A 21,326-nucleotide genomic window follows, 5' to 3' on the forward strand; every position below is an offset into this window, starting at 1 on the left:
AAACGTGCAACCAGCAAATTTTTTTTTTTAAATCTAAATATACACTGACAACGAGACACGACGTAAAGGTATGGTAAATCCGTGCTACTTGAATGATAATCGCTGGATTTATCTTGTTCCAAAGAAATTGTCCAAATAGTGGGATGTGCCTGGAGGCGCAGGTTTTTACCTGCTTGTGAAATAATATTTCCGAATGATATTGGCAATTTTTTTTTTTTTGGAATTTGCATTTGTGGACATTTGACAAATGATTTATTTTATTACTTATTAGGGAAATATGCATGGTAAGTATACTATACATGTATGTGTATATGTATATAATCTGAACTATGAAATTTTTTAATAAAAATCTTAGATCCATTAGCGCGTATTTCATATTTTTTCCGTGAATTGTTCGAATTTCATTATATATATGTAACCATCCTTTCACGCCACAAATGACAACGGCAATAATAATAATAATAATAACAACAATAATAATAATAATAATATGCATATGTATGCATTCATGTAAATATAATATATGTATATCTATATACATTGTGTAAACTTGAATGAGAATTAAATAATTTTATGCATTTGTTTATACATACAGACACATACAATAAAAAATATAATATTAACAGTAATAATAATAATGCGGATATCATAGGAATTTTTTTCATACGTGTTTTTTTTTTCAATCTAGAATATATTTAAGGTAGGTTTTCGTTAGTTGTGCCGCAAGTTTTGTGTTTACCTTGCTTTCTATATGTATGTATATGTAATTCTTTATTTTGTAAAATAACGCTATATCCTCGAACGGTTTCCTCACTTCCTTTCTTTCTTTGTTCGTACTATTTTGCTATTTTTTCATCTGCGTCCTGTTTATCAGGTAGATTCTCGTTATTTCGTACGACGTATAATTGAATTTTCAGGCTGTGATCAAATCCAGCATTATAGGGATGCCTGCTATTCACTTTTACTTATTTTCGTTGATGAATGATTAATGAAAATGCAGTCAAGTTCATTTAACGGAATCATGTCGTACGTGGTCTGAAAACGTTGCGGAGATAAAATTGTACATAGTTTATAATCATCAATTATCGTCGTTTTAGATCGAGTTTTGTTCTATCGAGTCTACATGTACCAGAAAATTTTTTTAAAAATGGAAAGAACATAAAATTAGAGAAAAAAAACTTGAATGAAACCAAATTCTTATGATACGCCGTTGATAAGCTTACCTATATTTACACGTCACATTACAGAGCTTTACTACCTGTGCTTTCGCGGTTTTTGGCTTCTATTGTCAACTGGATTTCTTGCTCCTTCGTTCGAGGTGCTTGCGGTGTAGGACGGCGGTAGATAAGGTCGGGGGCATCCTTGTGAAGAAAGCGGAGATGGTGCAGGCGCATATTGGAGCCTGGGATTACCAGGGACACCTGAGAATTGCACCGAGGCAAAGCGGATTGTTCAAAGAGTGTGGAAAAAGAAGGCACAAAGACGATAAACGTATGTAAATTCGAATGTAGCGTACAAATTTATATTTTTCATATGTAAAAGTGCAGAGCAGACTTGAAGGTAATTTGCGTTACTTACCTTGAACGATGTGAACGCCTTGGCATAACGGCATTTGATATTGGGGTTGTGGATTCCTGTCCCTTCCACCAACCCCAAATATTTCCTGTCCAGCATCGGGTGATCTGCTTGTTCTTTGAAGACTAGACTGCGTGGAGGCTCTTATTCCGCTAACCTGTGAACATCGTGCAATGTCGTATATCACCCTACCGCCCCTTCGATAGAAATAAAACTTTACAGTAACCGGTTTAGTGTATATTCATGCGTTTTCTCTTTTTTCTGAACCCACCGCAGGAATTGTCTGCCGCAACATGACATTTGGAACGAGTGATGCACCCATGTAGGAAGATGCCGACTGTCCACCGCCCCCTCCAACTTGATGCCCAAATGTACTACCCGCTATCAAAGCTGAGGGTGGATAGCCGTTCGAGTTGACGTACATCAGAGGGGCTACACTGGACATCTGTAATTACGAATTTAAAGTAGCAAGAAATCGAGGGTATAACTCATTCTGTGCTACCAAAACTTTTCAAGTAATTCCACTCGAGCAATTTGATGTTATGAAAATACCTGACTGTTCGAAGGCGTGTTCGGTGGCGTTGGGACCCCGTATATCATAGGGGTGGGTTGCATGCTGGCTTGTCCGGTGTTATAATAGGTTGGTATTACATGCGTCGTAGGTTGATAAGAAAACTCTGTCTGAGGTGACTGCATACCAGGAATTACAGGCATGGCCGGTATCGTCGGTGTTGGATACCCGCCGACGTAACTAGCTGCAAAAATAGATTTCATTAATTATACGATAGAAAAGTTGACGAAATTTTAATCATTACTCACAAGCAGCCTGATTTGTCGGCGTAGGCACACCACTAGGGTGATTGTAGGAATAAGCAGCTGCGAATCTCTGGAGGTGTTGCCTTGCGTCGACAGGAGTTGGACCATTTGAGATACCCGCTGGTGACGGAGGTACAAAATACATCGCTGGTTGTACCTGTATCAAGTTATTACCACGTAACTATGATCGGAAAATAGAAGAAAAAGATGATTTACATAATAAGAGCAAATCAAGTTGGTCGATATGATTATTTACTTCGATACCTGAAAATTTTTCTGAAACATTTTCCAAGGCCGAGTAGTTTTTGTTTTTTCGTAATTGCCAAAGACTCATACTCACTGGAATTTGACTAGTATGCGATTGCCAGCAGGCAGGGGAGCCAGGCTGCGTGCGATGCACAGGATTTTGAGTTTGTGGTGAATGCTGGTAAGGTTGTGAAGTCACAGCAACAGGCTGGCCGTCGCCGGCTCCCCTCTGGTCATATAAATTCATGCCAATAAATGAACCAGAGAGTTCAGCAACCTCCTGAAACAGTTAAACAAGCATATTTTATTGAAGACCGAATTATCACGATTTGAAAAGGGAAAGTTTCATGGAATTTTTCTTCCTTTCATATCATATTGCCGTAGTTCAGTGAAAAGTGATTCGGATACAATTTTTCTTTAATTTGAAACAAAATTGTAGCAGAGACAACAGGTTGAAAAAGGGTATCATGTCACCCATGCTAAAATATATTTATCCGTATCAAAAACAGCTAAATTCAATTCCATATAACTTTCGTGATTATCATTTTTAAAGGTAATGAAAAAATATGGTCTCAATATTTTTAAACTCTACTTTACACACGTATGAAAAGCAGATGATTCTTTTCCATCAAACTTTTTTATTCGAGGTTCGACGGTGTCAAAGATTCACTTTGAAATTCCTGGCTTTTCTCACCTCGTAAGGTTGTGGAGGAATCCCAGGCTGCATTCCTGGAATCTGGTAACTCGCGATCATGGGATTTTGATTGCAGCATATCATATCTCCGCGTTCGGTTACCTGCGGGCTTCCCTCGACGCGAATTTGGGTGGATGGTTGGTAAGGGGATATCGTTATAGCTGATGAGGGTCTAGCATGCATCAGATAAACGCCCTGATTGTTCGCCTGTGAGCTGGGAGACACGTAGCTCGCATAGGGAGTTTGAGGGTGGATTTGTGGCCCATGAGTGTAAACGTGTGGGGCATAATTTTTGACTAGAGTATGTTGTCCCCCGTTTCTTTGTTGTTGCTGCGCTCGTGGGACAGGAAGTTGTTGAGATACCTGAGTGGTCGTTGTATCAAATGGGGGATTCGGTGAGGTTGCAGAATTGGTGAACATCGCAGCTTCCTGACTGCTATTCTTTTCATGTCTCGCACGCCTTTTGTGTTGCTCCGTAATTTTTTGAGGAGGGAAACAATTTTTTTCGATTACCGGCAGTTCCTCTTCCTCCTCCTCCTCCTGCTCCTCCTCTTCAGTTTCTCCAGATACTCTTTTCTCCCTTCGATCACGATCCGGGAATATTTGCGGCGGATTTTCAGGATCGAAACGATACACAGAGCCGTCTGAGTTCTTATACGTCAGGTTGGTTTGAGGATCTATTATCACGCTGCCCACCGGAACACTCGCTATGTCGGTAACTGCCCAGATGACGGTCTGCTGCCCGTTTCCGTTAGGACTCGAGGGCACCGGCTCCTGACCTGATATTTGGGAATGGCTCTGTCCTGCAGGCATCACTGGTGAAGGCGATGGCGAGGGGGATATTGTCGCATCGCTTCGCTGACTCTGGGATTTGTAACCACTACTGGACGGACTCAAACGCGAGCAGGTACTCGTTCCTGAATCTGAAATGTCCCGAAATACTCGTTTATTCACCAAATTATTTAGATAGTGATATTTGCGAATTTCTCCGAAGGTGACATTTTTAAAAGAGATGAATAACATGGTGCATCAACCTTGTTTAGTAAGTCGGGCACCGGCGCTTCGTGTGGAAGTGATGCTGTTATCTCTCGAGAGCATGCCTCCTGCAGCATATCCGCCAAAGCTATAAGACTTTGGGACCGAGGGTCGGCGCTGGGATCCATTTTCGTGAAAGGACTCCACCTTTAGGAGCATTGGTTGTCTGGAAGACCGAAATAAAATCCTTATCAATCTTAACGAATTTCAATGAAGTTCCGATAAATCCTCACGCAACTTTAGATACCTGTATGACACAGTTGTAAAATGTTTTTACCTGTTGCGGTGATCAGAGATCAAAGTGTGAGACATCCTGGGTTTGGGGAGTGCGTCCGAACTCTCAGCAGACGACCATGGCCAGGATGCTGCCTCAGTGCTTTCGACACTGCTGTCTTTGAATATCCTGCGTCTTGCTCTTTCGTACTCTTCCTCTCGTTCCTCGAAACTTTTACTGCGCCTGCAATAGTCTGCTATGAAACGATCCGGTGACTTGAAGTTGAAACTCTCCTCAAAGGAGTTCGAGTCTCTCTTCAATATGCTGCGTTTCGGTTCCTCGTTGAGGACGATATCGTCCCTAATGCTCTCCTTGAACCTCGTGTCCGGGATCCTGGTATTCTTCGTCCTCGTAACAACGACGCAGAGGCCAGTTTGGTCGACATTGTGCTCCATGCCAAAGTACGCGGCAACGCGATGTACAAGCATCCGGTTGTACGATGACATGTTGGGGAATTTATGACACACTCTCTGTCTGTCTCGAGCAAAATCGACAAGCTCACGTTCGATCCGGAGCAGAACTGTGCGGTCCTTTTGATTCCGATTTAACGTATCGCCTATGAACTGCTCCAAGTCTATGCCCGTGCTATCGGTGTATAGCTCTGTGCTGCTGTCTGTAAAACGGTAAGGGATTTGATCATTTTTTGCGGCAAAGGAAACGCAGAAGGTATCGAGGCATACCAATCAAGGAATTTGGTGGACACGAAAACACAACAAACCTCGTGAAATACTGGGTGAAGTAGCTTCGAAGCTGCCTTGTGAAGCATTGCGATGTCGCATTTTGTGCCTAGACCCCGGTCTGCTAACAGAGAGGGTATTGTTGTTGTTGGTGTTGTTGTTATTGTTGTTGTTGTTGTTGCTGCTGTTTCCACACTGATTAGAACAGGGAACATTGCAGGTGAATGACAATGATGAGGTAGAGTTGGACTTTGTTTGGTCCCCCCTGTTCCTCTCATTGCTGTGCATTTGCTGAGCCAGATTTGTGCTCCTGGGCGAGTGTTGCAGTCCATGGTTCGACTTTGAGGTCTGCTGTGAATTGGAAAATGACGAAGTCTGTAGAAGACCAGGAGAAGTGTTCGACCCACAGCTACTGTAGTTCCCAACTTCGGTCGGACTTTTGGCGCCTGTTTTAATCGCGTCGACAACAGGCGTGGTGTTCTTTGACGGGAGTGCTTCTGGGGAGCCAAGTTGCCCTGTACATAAACGTGCGATTAGAGAACAGATTCTGATCCTTTTTCCATTACGTAAAGCATAAACTTCATGTTTCATGAATATTGGTAAAGAAAATAAATGGTCGGTACCATTTCGTGTAGAGTTTGGGCAGGTCTGAGAGACAGGGTGGGAATCCTTAATTTTTGTTTCAACATCGCTTGTCAACCTTGGTATATTGCCGTCGAGAATTGGTTCGTTGTTGTTATTAAGTGGTTTCGGCCTGCCAGGACTTGTCGATGAGTTCCTGGCTGTGATCTTCTCTGCGTCCTGCGCAGGCTGCAGACCATTAGGTTCTCTAGGGGGTGAAGTCGACTCTCTCATCGCGTGACTTCTGACTAGAAGCTTTATTTTGGCGTGAGACTGTGGGGATTAATTATTATTACAGTTGTTATTTTAATTAGACACAGGTGAAAAGTTCGAAACGATAAGCCTGAAGAATTATTTACCCTGTTTCGCTGAGTCTTATGCAGATGTTCCAATTTATCGGAGGCAACGGTGGAAACTGCGGGGGTAGAGATTGGAGTTGAACTAGAAATGGAGACTGACAGCAAGGACGAAGACGTGGATGTGGGGCAGGATTCGTTGGCAATATTTGTCGTCCCGCCTATCATATTTGGGACTGATTTACTCAACTTTGCACTAACGAGGGGTTCGTGCCTTGAGTATGGAAGAGAGGGCATAATCCCAGGACATCTAAATCTGTAAAATATCATGGATTCAAAAATTTAGCTGAAAGAGATTGTTAATGCAGAGACTTTGTAAACAGAAAATGAAAATCCCAGATCTCGATTAGAGTAAAGATTGTGGATGCTAGATTTTTCACTGCAGAAAAACGGTGATAAGGAGATTTGCTTACTTAAGGTTGTGGAAAAACGTCAGCAGCTTTGGTAATCGAGATAGTCGAAGGCCAAAGCCGCTAATCCTGCATAAGCTGCTAATAAATATCTCCACCGTTGCACAAGTTCACCTGCAGGAAAAGAAACACAATAAAAGGTTACTAAATCAGTTTGAAGTAACTAAGAGGAGACGTTTTCTTATTGAAAAGATGAGATCAATTTTTAGATATTCTGATTGACAATGAATAATTATTCTCCCTATTGTTTCACAACGTGTTATAATGTTTGTGAGAGTACGGATAGTTTATAAACAAAACAGTTCAACTCACTCTTCATTCTCTGCTCATTTATTTTCTATGTCATTTATTAAGATGGGATTTCGCAGAATGGTAAGTACAGAATTCACAGAGGCAGATGCCCGCTATGGTCGTATGGCTGGCGGGCATGGGTACTGCAAGACCGCTGGCCAATCTTCCTCGTTAGCACTATTCAGCATTTTTTAAAACGCTCTGAAAGAAATTTATTTTTGAAATATTTGACATCTTTTTTCTTCGAATTACCATAAATCATCACAACATGTTGTGTGTAACAGTAGTAATTATAGTTGTTGGTAAAAAGGAAAAGAAATGATGGTTAGAACAAATAGAACTTTTTCTCAATGTCGAAAGTTATTTATTGTAGTGAATTAGCGCATTCCAACATAGTCTCGCGCTTTAAGATCTAAACATCGGATCAGCGTTATTTATGTTCTGCACATGCACAATTGAAGAGCATGCATAACTCAATAATATGGGAAATTGCAAATTGCAGAATGAATTTATATTGAAATATATATTAGTTGTGAATCAGAATTCGGGTGGCGGTGAAGAAGGGAGGGGGGAGAAAAATTGAAAATCGAAGGCGATCTTCGATGCTAATTATTTGCTAGTGAAACCGGTAAAACAATGCATCATGCAGACGAAAATTGAGTCGATAACTAGTCTGAAACCTCGATCCTGTCAGCGTATATTGTGTTCACATTTGACTCGATGACACAGAGCCAAAGCAGAAAATTTTAGGTTATGTCACGCAAATGCTATAAAGTGATGGGCATTCGAATTTAATCGATGCTCGACACATCGACAATTACGTTGAGTCTTAAGAATTCCAGTTAAATACAAAAAGCCTTACGTAGTTTACAAGATCGAAAACACGGTATGATTGGATCGTTTCTGTCACGTCCGCGCATCGAAATGACCACCGGAGATTCCTCACTCACACCACCGCATATTAACACTTCGAAATAGCAAGCTTCGTCTTGTTTTGCGACTATACTTGTAGCAAGCGGATTGTTTTTATCATGGAGACTACACAATGAACACGAGCTCCATGTAAACAAATAGCTGCCTGAGATATGATGGCACTGATGTTCCGTATGCACCGAAGACAGTGAAGGGAGAAAGCTTTCTACGAATCACATTGTAAGATTATCAACTAGTCGATCGTGAGCATCCCTGAATCCAATGACACTTCGGCACAACAGGAACACTGGCGACGCTAGTGGTAGAAAAAATATACCTAATGTAAACAATTACTGTGACAAGTTTTGTTAATACATCCGTTTGAGTTCGTGCTCCTTGTATAGTTTCCATGGATTTTATCGACAATTTACGTCCACGAATCGCGTGTATTGGATGGAGCAGCCGCTTGCAACGAAATTTCATCAGAATACGTACTGAACATCGCGTCACAATAGGTTTCGGTAACAGTCATTAGGGTTGAAGATCCGATAAGTAGTTCTCTTTCATGATTGTTTTTTTTATTTCATGACAGGTATCATCACCGCTAGATAGGGGGTAACTTAACGCGTTCATACCACTGTTTCAACCTCGTGGATTGGGAAAACCAGAAATTCTCGGTATATAATCTTACGTCAGTCTACGAATAGAATATCAATCGTCGAAGAAGTTTTTCTCACGTTCTTCGAAAACAAAATACCACGACCTGGCGGCGGCACGTCGCTACCATGAATGAATCTGTATTTATATTTATTACAACATTTATTTACACTTGAATATAGTCCTACACGGTATGCATAACAGATACACCTACGGAGACGTGACTGCAGCCTTTGTAAAATGCACCCGTATTATACCTACCTATAATAAGCGTGAAGTGTGTGACCAAGATTTTATGTATTAATTGCGTAAAGGAGGGGGTATGCAAAACTGGCATATGGTTATGCAAATTGCATTGACAATGTAAATAATAACTTCCTGTAGGACGACTGTGCGTCGGCGTAATATATTTTGGGCGATTCGTTCGATAAGTTTGAAAGCAGGGATATATTTTAAGACGTTCTAAGAATAATCTTCACCATCGGCGCGATATCGCTTGTAAATCTATAAATATATACAGAGCTCACCTCTACCTGGTACGCGCGCGTAATGCCGCCGAGCTAACGAACGTTATAAGCTATGAAAACAATTATTCGATTAATCGAACAAACTTAACAACATCATTTTATCCGTGGTGAATTTATTCCGTTATATTATTTTGTAGACCGCGCATTTCAACCCGCCGCGGCGCCGTTCCTTTTGTCACGTGATATAATATTATATTCCCAATTTCATACGTACGCTCTAAAACGTAACTATTCACATGATAGGTACGCTACAGCTTCTCGAGATCCCCTGGGTATTTATACAAGGCACTCTACGTACGAGTTCGCGTTTCTCCTCTAATAATACACCGTAAAAATCGCTTAATAGCTGAATTACATATGCACGAATGACGCGGTACGACGCGACGGGACGACGCATCCAATCGTACGTGTATCTATATTGTGAACGCGTTAGGCGTATGCAAGGTATTATATACGTAACCGCGGGAGCCGATGTGTAGCGGATTATTTCGTCGTTGACGACGGCGTCGACGACGGACACCAAACCACCACTGATACCGGGCGCACGGGCGTTATACACCTGCATGTATGAGACCGGCTAGTTGCCACGGATCCAAGGGCTGAGTATAACAGCGTATATCAATGGCCCAAGGTCACGACGACGCCGTTCGACGAAAATCCCACCACCGCAACCAGGCGACAACTATTTTCCACCGTTTTTCATCAATGTCGCGTGATTCACTACCACCCTCTATTATGTAGAGTATATATATATATACTAATCGTTGTTCGTGGAACGATTGTGTTGGTCATACCCGCAGCCGGGATTATTGATGTTATACAATATTAGCGAAGCTTGTGATTATTCACGTTTCCAAAACGAGGCTCTGTTGTTGTTTCGCGAGAAACAAATTAGCTCGTCGAGGACTTCAGATAGAATTTGAAGTACGTAAACGCTGAAGTGCCTGTAATATCAAGCACATATGTATGTACTTTCGATATCGTATTTGAGTGACTTGTTACTGGTATAAGGGATGCAGTTGACTTATTAATTTTCGATATCCAACTGTTTGCAGCAGAATGCAATAACAGTTACAGACCATGCTTTCTGCACTTTTTTTGACAACTGGGGATAAAATGCACCTATCTTTGTATTGGTCTGAACAGGTACCGAATCATGACAGCCATTTTAATTACCATACGCAATAGGGTTAAACATTTTCGAACAAGTAATTCAAAGCGGATTCCATTTTGAGTGCAAAGTTTGTTTTGTAGAAGACACAGAACAGTCTATCCGTACTTAATTCCGATGGTTTGACTTGTGCCGTTCAAACTCATACGGTTAATTATATTGGTGTAATATTAGGGATAAACGCACACATTCAATGTAATGTTGGCGATAAATGACACGAGGTGGCATCTATTTGCTAGTGCAATATTTGACGCTAAATCGTAAAACGAAATTCGAGCATACAATTTATCAACCAGTATTCGGTAGATATGAACGATAATAACGTTCGTCAGTGAAATATATTTCATCCTGAGAGGCGATTATCGTGTTACCGACAAATATGACAAATTTGCGCAGCTAGTGCATTAATTATAGATCCCTTATACAACGAACTGTAGTACTATTCTCATTAGCTATGAGCTATTTCTCTGAGGAATACTTTTTCAACGTAGCAATGTAATAGTATGAGCGAATTTTCAAATATTTTCATACGTTCCACCGATTCTGAGATTTATATCGGTCGAAATACTTCTCTAAGTAGAATTCATTGATTTGCCTAATTAACGTTCGACGTCGTCAATCATCGTGAATGCCAAACTTTGTACATAACAGTGCCGGTTTAAAACTGAGTGAATTCTTTCTCTCTCTCTCTCTTTCTCCATTCGCGCGACGTCCGGTGTTTCGCGACGTCAGCTACGGCTAATTTCAGCCTCGGCATCACCTCGAGTTCCACCTGCGGCTCTGTGCCGCCGTTGTCCTCGTCATTCCGCGGAGATTGACCCGATGTCTAAGAAGGAATTGATTGAACCGTTCTCGCCTCCTCGGCGCCGATGTTCGCTGTCCAAAACGCGGGCATGGCTCAAGGCGTTTGGAGCGTGATGTCACGTGAGCGATTTAAGAGTTTTTTTAAAGGAATTCATCTTATTTATTCGGGAACTATCGATTTGATTAGAAATGTTTAGTGATATGGCCGAGCTAACACCGATATTTCATCATATTAATTAGTAATCGAATAATCGGCAGAATATAACCTCAAAGCCCGTCTCGCGGCGTAATAAATAGATGAAAAATGTATGCGACATTTGTACAGTCCGAGCTAACCACAGCGCACTTACCGACGTTAGCACCAACATTTCACGAGAAATTACAAATCGGTTCATGATTATACGAAAGAATTAGATGAATTCTCGTAAAAACTCTTGAATCGGTCATGTGACCCCATGATCAAACACCCTATATCATGGTGTCATTAAAGGTTATTTTGTATACGTAATCTATCCATGGCTGGGTGAACAGACGTGATACAGAGTGTTGCGGAATTTATCTGATGGATGTATGTATGTACAGTAATGTTTATTAATGCCTTGGGCTTGCGGATAACTTGTTTTCAGTTCGAAACAAAACGCGAGTTCGATTCCATACAACTTATGTGACAATGACTCCCAATCTCTCACGTCGGCCGCATCGCCGGACATAGTCACAGAATTCGTACAGAATCGAATACGCATTTTGTTTCGGATCGAAAATATGTTAGCCAGAAGCCCAATGCTTTGATGAACATGACTGTGCATACACTTTATGAGAACCGGCGATGGAATGTTGGAGGCTGTTATCTTCAAATTTAAATGTCAGCAAATTTAAGTTAGCCAATCGCCATCCGACTTGAAATAAAGCAAGCGACGCGCGCAGCTGGTAGAAAAAGCGTGACCGTGAGTTTCCGGAAAAAATGAGAAGTGATTAGTGGATGTTAACTCGTATCTCATTCGAAAGACTATTACCCAAGTCCCAAGTTCACGCTGTGGATACACGCACCCAACGGAGAAATATACATGAGTGATGATTCATTGATTCAGAAACGAAAATGTACTTGTTTCTCCATAATAACTATAAATTCTATCCTTGAAATCGTTTTAGGTAATGTGAAACTTTGATCGTAACTTTTGTCAATTTCCCCTTGGCAACCCCGAGGACAATGGAAAATTCAATAACGCACGTACACGTTTTGACTTGTGTTCTAATATAGTTACAAAAATTTTCATGCTGCAGCAATGTATTCCAAAACAGAAACAATATTGCGCACTGTTCTTACAATTTAAAAAAAATTTTACACTACTTGAATTTTAACAAAATCTACGTTCGATCTGTTGGAATATCGAGAGAGAAAACCTACAGAGGGAGGTAAAATCAAGGCTGTTTAGAAAATTAATAAACACTTTTGAAGTGAAAAAAAAATTGAATAACAATAACTGCTCAAAGAATAAAGCATACAAAATATAATTTACCAACGATCATGCAAAGTGTCGATTATTACGAAATCTGTACAGCATCTCCTTATACGTAATTATTAGGCTACTTATAAATCTATTGAAAAGAATATTATACCGTTTAACTAGTATGATACAAGTGGAAATTAATTGTGCAGATTAGTGTCAAAATTATCTTAACAACTGTTCTGACGTTTCTATTAAACGTACGTGCATATACACACATTGATATTTGGAACTCATAAAAACCGTGCCCCGTGACATGCAATCAGTTAATTTTTTCTCATAATTATCGTAATGTTTGATTTACGTTCCCGTACCAAGCTTCATACCTTACTGCAAATTTAGATGGGATTCTGTCTCAATTTCTTAAACAAGGATACATACGTATACATATTTTAGCAACAAAATTTTTATATCTATATGTTCCTACAGATGAAATTCGGAGAAGATCACTTATGAATTCGCAGTAAGGTATCCCGATATCCTGAAGTGTTATTGCATCAAACCTTCAGAAATTGAGCTACACAAAGGAATCGAAATATCTGTTTTTTTTTGTATGCACAGCGGAGTTAAAGAGCCCGCGTTAAGATGATGCAGTGAAGACCGCAAGGAAAAGGAGGAATGAGGGTACTAGACACTAAATTTGGCTAGGGTGATTCGTGGTCTCTTAATGGTGAAGATGAAAAGGAACCGGAAGTATAAGACAGAAAAGCGCAGGTCAGGGTCGCGCAGGCGCGTCTCCACTGACCGAAGAACTCGTTGGCATGAGTTTCAATCCGTCCTTTCGATCCGCGGGCATAAACTTTGTCCTAGTTTATTGCAAATACACCGCGTTATTTTGCACACCCGCGTTTCGATGCTTCAAGCTCGCATATATCGATAGTCCGAGACTCGACGGGGGGTTGTTTTTATGAGACGCAGAAGTCCCGTCTCCCGCGGATTGCTTACTTGGGCCTCATGATCGGCTGAGATCTACGTCGCCTTCGCAGTTTTTCGTCGCATCGCAGGTTGCAGTCTTTTCAACGATGAAAAGGAGAGAAGGGAACCTGAAGAGGCTTCGGCTCAAAGTACGTGTGGTCTGTGCGCAAAGCGTTATTACGACGGATGAAGGAGGCGTGCTGTACCGCTATCGGAGGATCTCAGAGGAGTCGGACGTTACTGCACGCGGGGGCAAACGCGACGTCCTCCTCGTGCCCGTGTCTTCGTGATACTGCGCGAGGACCGAAGACGAGTCGCACCGAGTTATTTGCGCCTGCGCGCCCTCCGCAATTTTCATTTCACCCCTACCCGCAAGGTCCCTTGAGCGAAAAACGCGGCGACGACGAGGTGCCGCTGCTGCTGCTGCAGCGGTAGCCTGGATACACATGCGCTATTACGCTAAATCACCGAAATGCGTGCCTGCATATTCGGTAATAACGACAGCAGCGTTAGTAATGGCAATGCTAAACAATCGCATTCTCGTGATACAGAACACCGCGTCCGCCATTTTGTATGCACAGGAACAGGAGCGTAATTGATATTTGACGCAGCATGCGCCGTGTACAAAGAGAAAGAGGACGCATTCTCCCCGTTCCCACCTCTGCCAGTCACTTTTTCGTCCTTCTGCGACTCCTTTTCGGGATTGCAGGAGCGAGGCTGAGGGGTCGTGGTGCCGATGCACCCCGTGTTGCCATGGGAACGACCTACTTCCCCCTGGAGATTACGGTGGTAGTAGGCGCCTCACCGAGTGACCGAGTGACCGACTCCGGAAATCACGAACCCCGATGTTGAAAACCGAGCCGCAATCATCCGAACTTAATTTCTTGTACATAATACATACATGCGTAGTACTTGGCTAATTATCAATTGTATAAAGTTTCCGTTTATAATCGCGGCTATTAACTCTATACTTTTTCTCTTCCAATGGTCGAGCGGCTGGTGCAGGCTTCAATCTCGACGCACATTAACTGGCTGTTTTTCTATCTGCACAACACGGGTAAATTTGTTTCTGAACATGCAAGTGTTCGTTGTAAAAAAGTAATGCTAATTGCCTATACCCAGGCGGATTTACCATTCGTTTGTGAGTACATGAAAATATAATGGTATACTATGATTTGAGGGGTGAAGATATTCCTTCGGGAAGATTCGATGGAGCGAGATTTTCGTTGAGTTTTTGTTTTTAATTCAAACAACGGCTAAAACCAAGGTAGCCCATAGTAAGACACTTATGGCTATTGTGTTTAAATTTACAGTCTGCACTTCGCCTTTAAATTTGCGATGATTCAGTCTATCGCCGTTATTCTGTTGCGTGCGTAGCAACAATAAACCGTTTTATCCTTTTTCTGCGATGAATCAACAGGAACAGAATCGTAAGCTCGTTAAGACCATTTACACGCTAGCTCTGACATCACTGCTCGGAACTTTTTTGTACAGATTTAATAGAGTCGAATTTTCTTGATACGATTTTTGCTACTCATATTTTTGCTGTAATGTTCATAGCAACGAAAGGTTTTGATTGTATCGATGTATTTACTAATGTTCCAAAGACAAACGTGAGATGTGAAGAATTCTGATCACAATAGATATCGTACGATTTTTCTCAAATATCGAAAAATTATTTTGCAAATCCCACGGGCGTTGGATGAAACAAAGGAACGCTTTGCTTTGTTCACAACAATGGTTAAAGGCTGGAAGAGAAACGTCAGTTTTTGATAGGTTCGTTTGATATTTGGCTGTTTATTGGCATATCTATACATTATTATCAAGTTGACGTTGATACCATTTCTGCAATCTCAGGCACCCATTTTTTTTTTTAATTATATATAATTCATTTATATCGTACGGCGGGTTTCCATTCAAGATGTCAGGAAACAGTATCAGTTGACAAACAAATCGATAAGCAAAACGGAAAATAATTAAAAAAAAGATTCTCACTCTAAAAAAATAAATAAAGGTAACAGACGTAGTCTCGTAATAACGATTTGTACAAACTATATGGTAATTATAATAATCAAACAGCACTACTTATATCAGGATGATGACTAATCAATAATTACAAATGCACAGCGTCGATTACTTATTTCAAGGTTATCCCAACTAGAAAGAAAGTAGTCTTGGAGTAGCCCTGTACTATTGTACCTACTATATACAAATCTATCATACTGGGAGAATTCATAAAAATGGTTCATGGGAAATTTAACCCAGGATGAATCCGCCTGCATTTATGCAATTCAGGGTGCATTTGACCGATCAACGTTCATTCTATGGTCGGAGAAAATGAGAAATTTAACCAACCGTGTAAAATGAACAAATTTCGATCGGTAAAATGTACCTTGAATTGCATAAATGCAGAGAGGATTAACTTTGTGTTAAATTGCTTCTCAGACATTTTCACGAATCTTTCCACTATATTTGAACAATATTTCTTCGCAGCGTTTGCCAGTGTGGTTATAGTACACTATAACCAAATTCACTAATTTACAGTATGGCCCGTTTTAATCTAACTGCAACTTTATTAATTTTGAAAAAATTAATTCTGAAATGCGAATGAAAACCGGTAAAACGGATTTCTTACAACCAGGGATTGATTTTTGTTCTGTTTCAGCAGAGAAATCCTGACTTTTTGTTTCATTTTCATTCAACTTATCTTCCATCTCTCAATTTTCAAGAGTAGGGGAGATTTTAGTCTTGAGGATTACAACAGGCCACCCATCTCATGAGGCTTGATCGACTGAATTTAGTCGTCCTCTGTGCGTTGGAAGTACCTGGCCTCGATTCGCTTACACAAGTTGACCAAGGTCGGATAGCTCTTGACGATGTTAGCCAATGAATTGTTAGGCAGTGGTGTCGTAAGGATGGTGAAGATGTGTCCAAAGGCCAGAGCATCCAGTTCATTTGGACTGCTATAATTTCGAGATCTTATCTTAAACGTTGTTGTAAGTTAAAATATGAAAGAAATTTGAAGGACCTGAAAGTGCATAAAACTTTATTGCACGTACTTGTAGATAGTAGTTTATAATAAAGCTCTAAAGGTCTACCGCATGTCTTAAACAATATCGGTACATTTGACAATTGGTGAGAATAAAAATTGACTATCAAACTACCAAGATTTTAACCAATTACAAATTCTTTTAAATCTAGATGGCAGGTTTCTTCCAAGGAATCATTCTTTTCATTCACTTTCAACATGGCGAATGAATCTTCTGTGAGAGGGAAAAGGGATTCAAGGGATCCGGTAGAGTTGCAAAATGAATCTTGGGACATGGTATCATGCAGATACACTTGGCCTACAGAAATATCTGATTCCTTTTTGAAATAAAGAGTGTTCACCAATCGACAGTGTTCAATGAGCTGCTGGAATCTGCCTATTGTTGCAGACATTCCGCAGACAGAGGGAAGGAAGGGTGTGGTGGTTAGGGCATGAATGTGGCCATACACTAAAGCATCCAATTCAGTTGGCCTTGGGGGAAAAAGAATTGTAATTTAGGGTTGGTCTTAAATATCAATTATCTCGCATCTTTTTTGTACTTCCAATCATTTTTATGATTGCCACGAAGTATTTATATTCCGTATCAGCTGAATGTAAAAAATATAAGTCAGATACTCACTCATCACCAAAGAAGTAAGTTTTTCCTTCAAGCCTTTCGGCAAGTGCTGTGCAGCAGTTTTTGACCTCACCGAATACCTCATCAAGACTTTTATTGTACCAGCCCAAGACATTCAGTTTCTTTGTAATCTGATTTTGCTTTTGCCAGTTAAGAAGATGATTGAGAGGCCAAGGATAGACACTGCCGTGCCTGGGCTTGGTGACTGAAATCAAGGTGGCGTGATCTACCCAGCAAACATACTGTTCAGCATTAACTAGCACATTATTAACAAGCGATATGTAGGCTCGCATGTCAGCCTTATCAGTTGCCCCAAGCTCTCCAGAAAGACTAGAACCCTTGCTGCTGATGAAAGACACGATCGGGTCGAACTCCGATACAAGAAAAGCCCCACATTGAATAAAAGGGACTCTTCCTGAGGGAGACATGTACTCCGCATTGCTTCTCGGTTCAATTTGGAACTCCAGACCGCACATTTTTAAGTACGCTTGGACCGCCAGGCAGTTTGCATTGTCAGGGAGCAGGATTTGCTCGACCTCATATGGCTGATACAATTTTATCGGCTGCGGCCAAGGCTCTTGAGCTAAGAGTAAATAGTCGGAGAGCAAAATTCATAGATAATTTCTGAGGGGTTCAAACAGGATTACATAAGGTTATGTTAGGTTACGGTTAGGTCAGTTTCTGTTACCAAGGCTAGGTTAGGTTGCAACGGGGAATTGATATACTGGATTTGAGTAAAGTTTGACTAGGTTTGATTACATATACGTCATATTTTACAAGAGTTAAGGTTCGTCGTGTTAAATACAGATTCTGCCACGATAAAGTTGCAACGTTGTTCTGAAAGATAACCTGAGTCAAGTTAGGTTAGGTTAGGGTAGAGTCGAAGCACGCGTAAGATCTCAAGAGGTTACGATTAGTGTTTGAAAGTTACCTCCTAACTCCATCGCTATCGTATCTGAGAGTAGAACGTCTGGCATTATGACAATTATTTTGACGGCGATGAACTTACTCCGTTTATTAATTTAGTCAACTAAGTAAAAGCGGGCTTCAAACTGCAGAAGAGACGTGAGTCTGCGGCAGGTCGAGCTATCGAGTTGCTGAATCGAGCGGTCGAAGTATTCGTTAGATGTGGGCATTTTTGAAATTCTACCGGAAGGTGATAATGCAGTTTGTTTACTAAAATTACCGTGAATATCCAGATATTTTTCGCCGCAGATAGCCATGCACCCCTGCGTCGATGCTAGAGAGTCATCCTGCTATAATGAAAAATGTGTTCTGTAATCGAAAAGTCGGGATAGGACCAAGCTGACGTTCGATAACCTCTTCGCAATCCACGGCGGAGACAAATGTCTGTATAACATGCTCCCCGAGCAGAGGGTCCTTTGTTTTCCTGACCAGTGTTTCGTAAAATTTTGAAAACATCTTTATGAATTGTTGCGAATTGAGGATTTATTCTGAAAACAGTCGATTTAGAGAAAATTTATATACGCACACCGCACACTAATCGATCACAGCGCTATTTCAAAAATTAGATATGTCAGAACGGCCGCTGACGGATCAAATTAAGTACTCGAGAATCATGCCACGAAAATTTTCAATAAGCTTAACCCAGTCCTCTAATTATCAAGTAAAGGTGATAGAATAAACCTCAATGATTTTTCAGCCCCTTATGTATCCACAATCTTCTGATCCACGAGTGTTGGGGACATCGCGTTTGTACGAATTTTGACCAGCTGGTATTCAGCTGCGTGTAAATGATGCGCGTCAAGAGTTGGATCCGGGGTCTGCAGTAGCGATCGAGCACCCCAGACTTCCTTTTTCAAACGAAGCAAGATGTCGAAAAGAGGTGAGCCCGAGTTTGGGCCGAAATAAATCCGTAATAATCGGCCGTTTCCGAGCGAGACGTACCGCGTTTGAGTGTTTAGCGAACGTGGAAGATACGTGTGCGTCATGCGAAACGTATATTTAACGTTATTTGTGCCTTACGATGAAATAAGATGCGTGATAAATACTTGCCGCCTGTCGACAACACGATACGACGCGACGTACGTCCTGCTCGGGAACACGGGAATAACCTAACAAACGGAGACCACGCGATCCTCATGGATGTTTATCAACTTTAATATTTCTGTTTCAGGACGTGGTGGTTCCGCCGGAGCGAAATTCAGGATATCTCTGGGTCTACCTGTTGGCGCAGTTATCAATTGTGCTGACAACACGGGTGAGTTAGTCCAAATCGTAAGTCAATACTATGCGTGTCCACGTTCTTATTCCAACCATTCGTCCATATCATCATTCTTCATTCTTCACATACTTCTTTTTCCGATATGTTCATACTTGATGAAATTATACGCAGTTCATCCTGTTCGTGATGCACCACTCATATTGATCTCTGCGCGTACACGATGAGATGCACATATTAAGATTTGCTGCGCTCATGCCACTATCTGTTGTGTCTCTTGTTTAATCTAATCGATATATCTTTTTAAGGGGCCAAGAATTTGTATGTAATCGCAGTACAAGGAGTGAAGGGACGTCTCAACAGACTGCCTGCTGCAGGGTCCGGTGACATGATTGTTGCCACTGTTAAGAAGGGAAAGCCCGAACTCAGAAAGAAAGGTTCGTTTAACTCGATACTGGCTTAATATATTCGTCTGACAATGTTCAGTTGTTTTCGTTATCATGAAAGTCGACTGAAAAGCCATGCTGTTGCCCAATTCAACGCATGTTCCAAGTTCTACAAGTGTCTGTTTTAGGTTAGGTGAACACTTTTCATTCACGTTTAGTCGTGCTGTGTCTTTGTATACATGGATACTATTGGCTTGAAAGATTTGCGTGAAAATTTGACTTTATGATGGAGTAAAAAATAATTTTTTTTTATTGCAGTTATGCTTGCCGTGGTGATCCGCCAGCGTAAGCCTTTCCGGAGGAAGGATGGGGTATTCATATACTTCGAAGACAACGCAGGTGTTATTGTGAATAATAAAGGTGAAATGAAAGGCTCAGCCATCACTGGCCCAGTAGCTAAAGAGTGCGCCGATTTGTGGCCAAGAATCGCCTCCAATGCCAGCAGCATCGCCTAAAATAACACCTTGTATACCGTTGACTCAATAAATACCAATTTGGACTCGTCATCGGTACTTTACTTATTTACTGTTTAATACGTTTGTATAATGTCACGAATAGTAAAATGATTGTCATGCTATCAGGTGCTTTCTGTTTAGATTAAGATTTAGTCTATTTTTCTGAAAACAATAAGTTTGTCGTTAGAACATGACTACATTGCAAGATTTTTCCATTAAAATTCATGAGATCTAGTATTTCACCATCCTTACTCAAGATCTTGAACTGCCGTACAAGTAAGTATTTTTTGAAAATACATCATTGGCATGAATTCAGAATTACATTTAGTGTTGATCTATCGTAAACTTCCCCTATAGCAGGAGTGGGCAATTGGCGCACTTTATCCTGTCAACGACTATTACGGGGGAACAGCCGAAGGACGAGAATCACCTGCGTGATCGGTTCGATCCCAACAAAAACAATTTTAGAACGCCGAAGTCGCGAACTACACTAAAAAATGTTTAACAAAAGGATAGAGGACTTTCTGATTCGGGTAACAAGTTTATGGAGCTCATCGAATTTAGCGCACTGGGAACGCGAGGAGTTGCCCACCTCTGTCTCATAGTTAAAAAAAGCTTTGTGGTAAATTCTCATACTGTCTTTCACCAAGCTTATGCACAGCTGCCGTGAGGCATGAACCTTAGTGACTGCATTTCTGTGGCAGGTAAATTCAAATATCATTTGTCGAAAATTACCTATCCGATCAACTTCTTCCAGTGCGCTATTATCAGGATAAATTGCCCGCTCGAATAAGTAATTCTTGGAAAAAAAACCATTTCACAGATCCCAGAGAACTTCATGGGAACTGAGATTGTCTTTCAATTTGTCGTAGATCTGTAAAATGGTAGAGAATTTAAAACTGGATTAGTCGATATTTTTGTGGACACTTACATGATTGTAACAGGAATACAATCATTCCTACAGCTACTCCTTTAACTGGTTTCAAATCCTCGAAAAAGGGTTTCGGGATAGAATGATTTGGAAAGCAAAAATAAGCGTCTGGGTTCGAATTTTTGTTATCTTTAACTGTTCAATTCACGCTGCGACGCTCA

At 41.0% G+C, this 21,326-nt stretch overlaps 3 protein-coding genes across 11 annotated transcripts; 1 reads left to right on the forward strand and 2 right to left on the reverse strand.

The window, feature by feature from the left end:
- Window positions 1-668: 668 nt before the first annotated feature.
- On the reverse strand, window positions 669-13,766 carry LOC124304308 (cAMP-regulated phosphoprotein 21). 7 transcript variants are annotated; one of them, XM_046762328.1, is made up of 15 exons: window positions 13,517-13,766; window positions 7,017-7,196; window positions 6,708-6,818; window positions 6,298-6,550; window positions 5,941-6,211; window positions 5,359-5,832; window positions 4,644-5,253; window positions 4,366-4,532; window positions 3,332-4,254; window positions 2,732-2,917; window positions 2,395-2,572; window positions 2,128-2,330; window positions 1,847-2,020; window positions 1,579-1,732; window positions 669-1,421 (listed from the first exon to the last, which is right to left on the reverse strand). In XM_046762328.1, the coding sequence occupies exons 4-15, from the start codon at window positions 6,529-6,531 to the stop codon at window positions 1,255-1,257; spliced, it is 3,741 nt and encodes a 1,246-aa protein (XP_046618284.1). In that variant the 5' UTR covers window positions 6,532-6,550; window positions 6,708-6,818; window positions 7,017-7,196; window positions 13,517-13,766; the 3' UTR covers window positions 669-1,254. The 7 variants fall into 7 exon arrangements, with proteins under 7 accessions (XP_046618284.1, XP_046618286.1, XP_046618289.1 ...); XM_046762330.1 differs by lacking the exon at window positions 13,517-13,766 and adding an exon at window positions 9,306-9,518; XM_046762333.1 differs by lacking the exon at window positions 13,517-13,766 and adding an exon at window positions 7,858-8,196 and having other exon boundaries at window positions 2,395-2,548.
- Window positions 13,767-15,263: 1,497 nt separating this feature from the next.
- LOC124304311 (metaxin-2) lies at window positions 15,264-18,255 on the reverse strand. 3 transcript variants are annotated; one of them, XM_046762338.1, is made up of 3 exons: window positions 18,083-18,255; window positions 17,155-17,734; window positions 15,264-16,464 (listed from the first exon to the last, which is right to left on the reverse strand). In XM_046762338.1, exons 1-3 carry the CDS (start codon window positions 18,126-18,128, stop codon window positions 16,284-16,286), a joined length of 807 nt encoding a protein of 268 aa, XP_046618294.1. In that variant the 5' UTR covers window positions 18,129-18,255; the 3' UTR covers window positions 15,264-16,283. The 3 variants fall into 3 exon arrangements, with proteins under 3 accessions (XP_046618294.1, XP_046618295.1, XP_046618293.1); XM_046762339.1 differs by having other exon boundaries at window positions 15,264-16,449; window positions 18,083-18,251; XM_046762337.1 differs by lacking the exon at window positions 15,264-16,464 and adding an exon at window positions 16,473-17,006.
- Window positions 18,256-18,926: 671 nt separating this feature from the next.
- On the forward strand, window positions 18,927-20,285 carry LOC124304312 (60S ribosomal protein L23). The gene is made up of 4 exons (XM_046762340.1): window positions 18,927-18,997; window positions 19,289-19,372; window positions 19,642-19,770; window positions 20,038-20,285. Exons 1-4 carry the CDS (start codon window positions 18,985-18,987, stop codon window positions 20,232-20,234), a joined length of 423 nt encoding a protein of 140 aa, XP_046618296.1. The 5' UTR covers window positions 18,927-18,984; the 3' UTR covers window positions 20,235-20,285.
- The last annotated feature ends 1,041 nt before the right edge of the window (window positions 20,286-21,326 follow it).

The sequence above is a fragment of the Neodiprion virginianus genome, chromosome 5 (genome assembly GCF_021901495.1).
Source record: "Neodiprion virginianus isolate iyNeoVirg1 chromosome 5, iyNeoVirg1.1, whole genome shotgun sequence".
NCBI classification, from domain to species: domain Eukaryota; kingdom Metazoa; phylum Arthropoda; class Insecta; order Hymenoptera; family Diprionidae; genus Neodiprion; species Neodiprion virginianus.

Bases quoted from the DNA above. Each gene is read 5' to 3' on its own strand.
- LOC124304308 (XM_046762332.1), bottom strand. From the start codon at position 6,531: ATGCCCTCTCTTCCATACTCAAGGCACGAACCCCTCGTTAGTGCAAAG. The intron at 5,254-5,358 runs GTTTGTTGTGTT...ACCGTTTTACAG, and splicing joins TTCACCCAGTATTTCACGAG to ACAGCAGCACAGAGCTATAC. The intron at 4,533-4,643 runs GTAAAAACATTT...TCGGTCTTCCAG, and splicing joins ATCTCTGATCACCGCAACAG to ACAACCAATGCTCCTAAAGG.
- LOC124304312 (XM_046762340.1), top strand. The intron at 19,373-19,641 runs GTGAGTTAGTCC...TATCTTTTTAAG, and splicing joins CAATTGTGCTGACAACACGG to GGGCCAAGAATTTGTATGTA. The intron at 19,771-20,037 runs GTTCGTTTAACT...TTTTTATTGCAG, and splicing joins GCCCGAACTCAGAAAGAAAG to TTATGCTTGCCGTGGTGATC.
- LOC124304311 (XM_046762337.1), bottom strand. From the start codon at position 18,128: ATGCCAGACGTTCTACTCTCAGATACGATAGCGATGGAGTTAGGAG. The intron at 17,735-18,082 runs GTAACTTTCAAA...ATTTACTCTTAG, and splicing joins GATAGCGATGGAGTTAGGAG to CTCAAGAGCCTTGGCCGCAG. The intron at 17,007-17,154 runs GTGAGTATCTGA...TTTTCCCCCAAG, and splicing joins ACTTACTTCTTTGGTGATGA to GCCAACTGAATTGGATGCTT.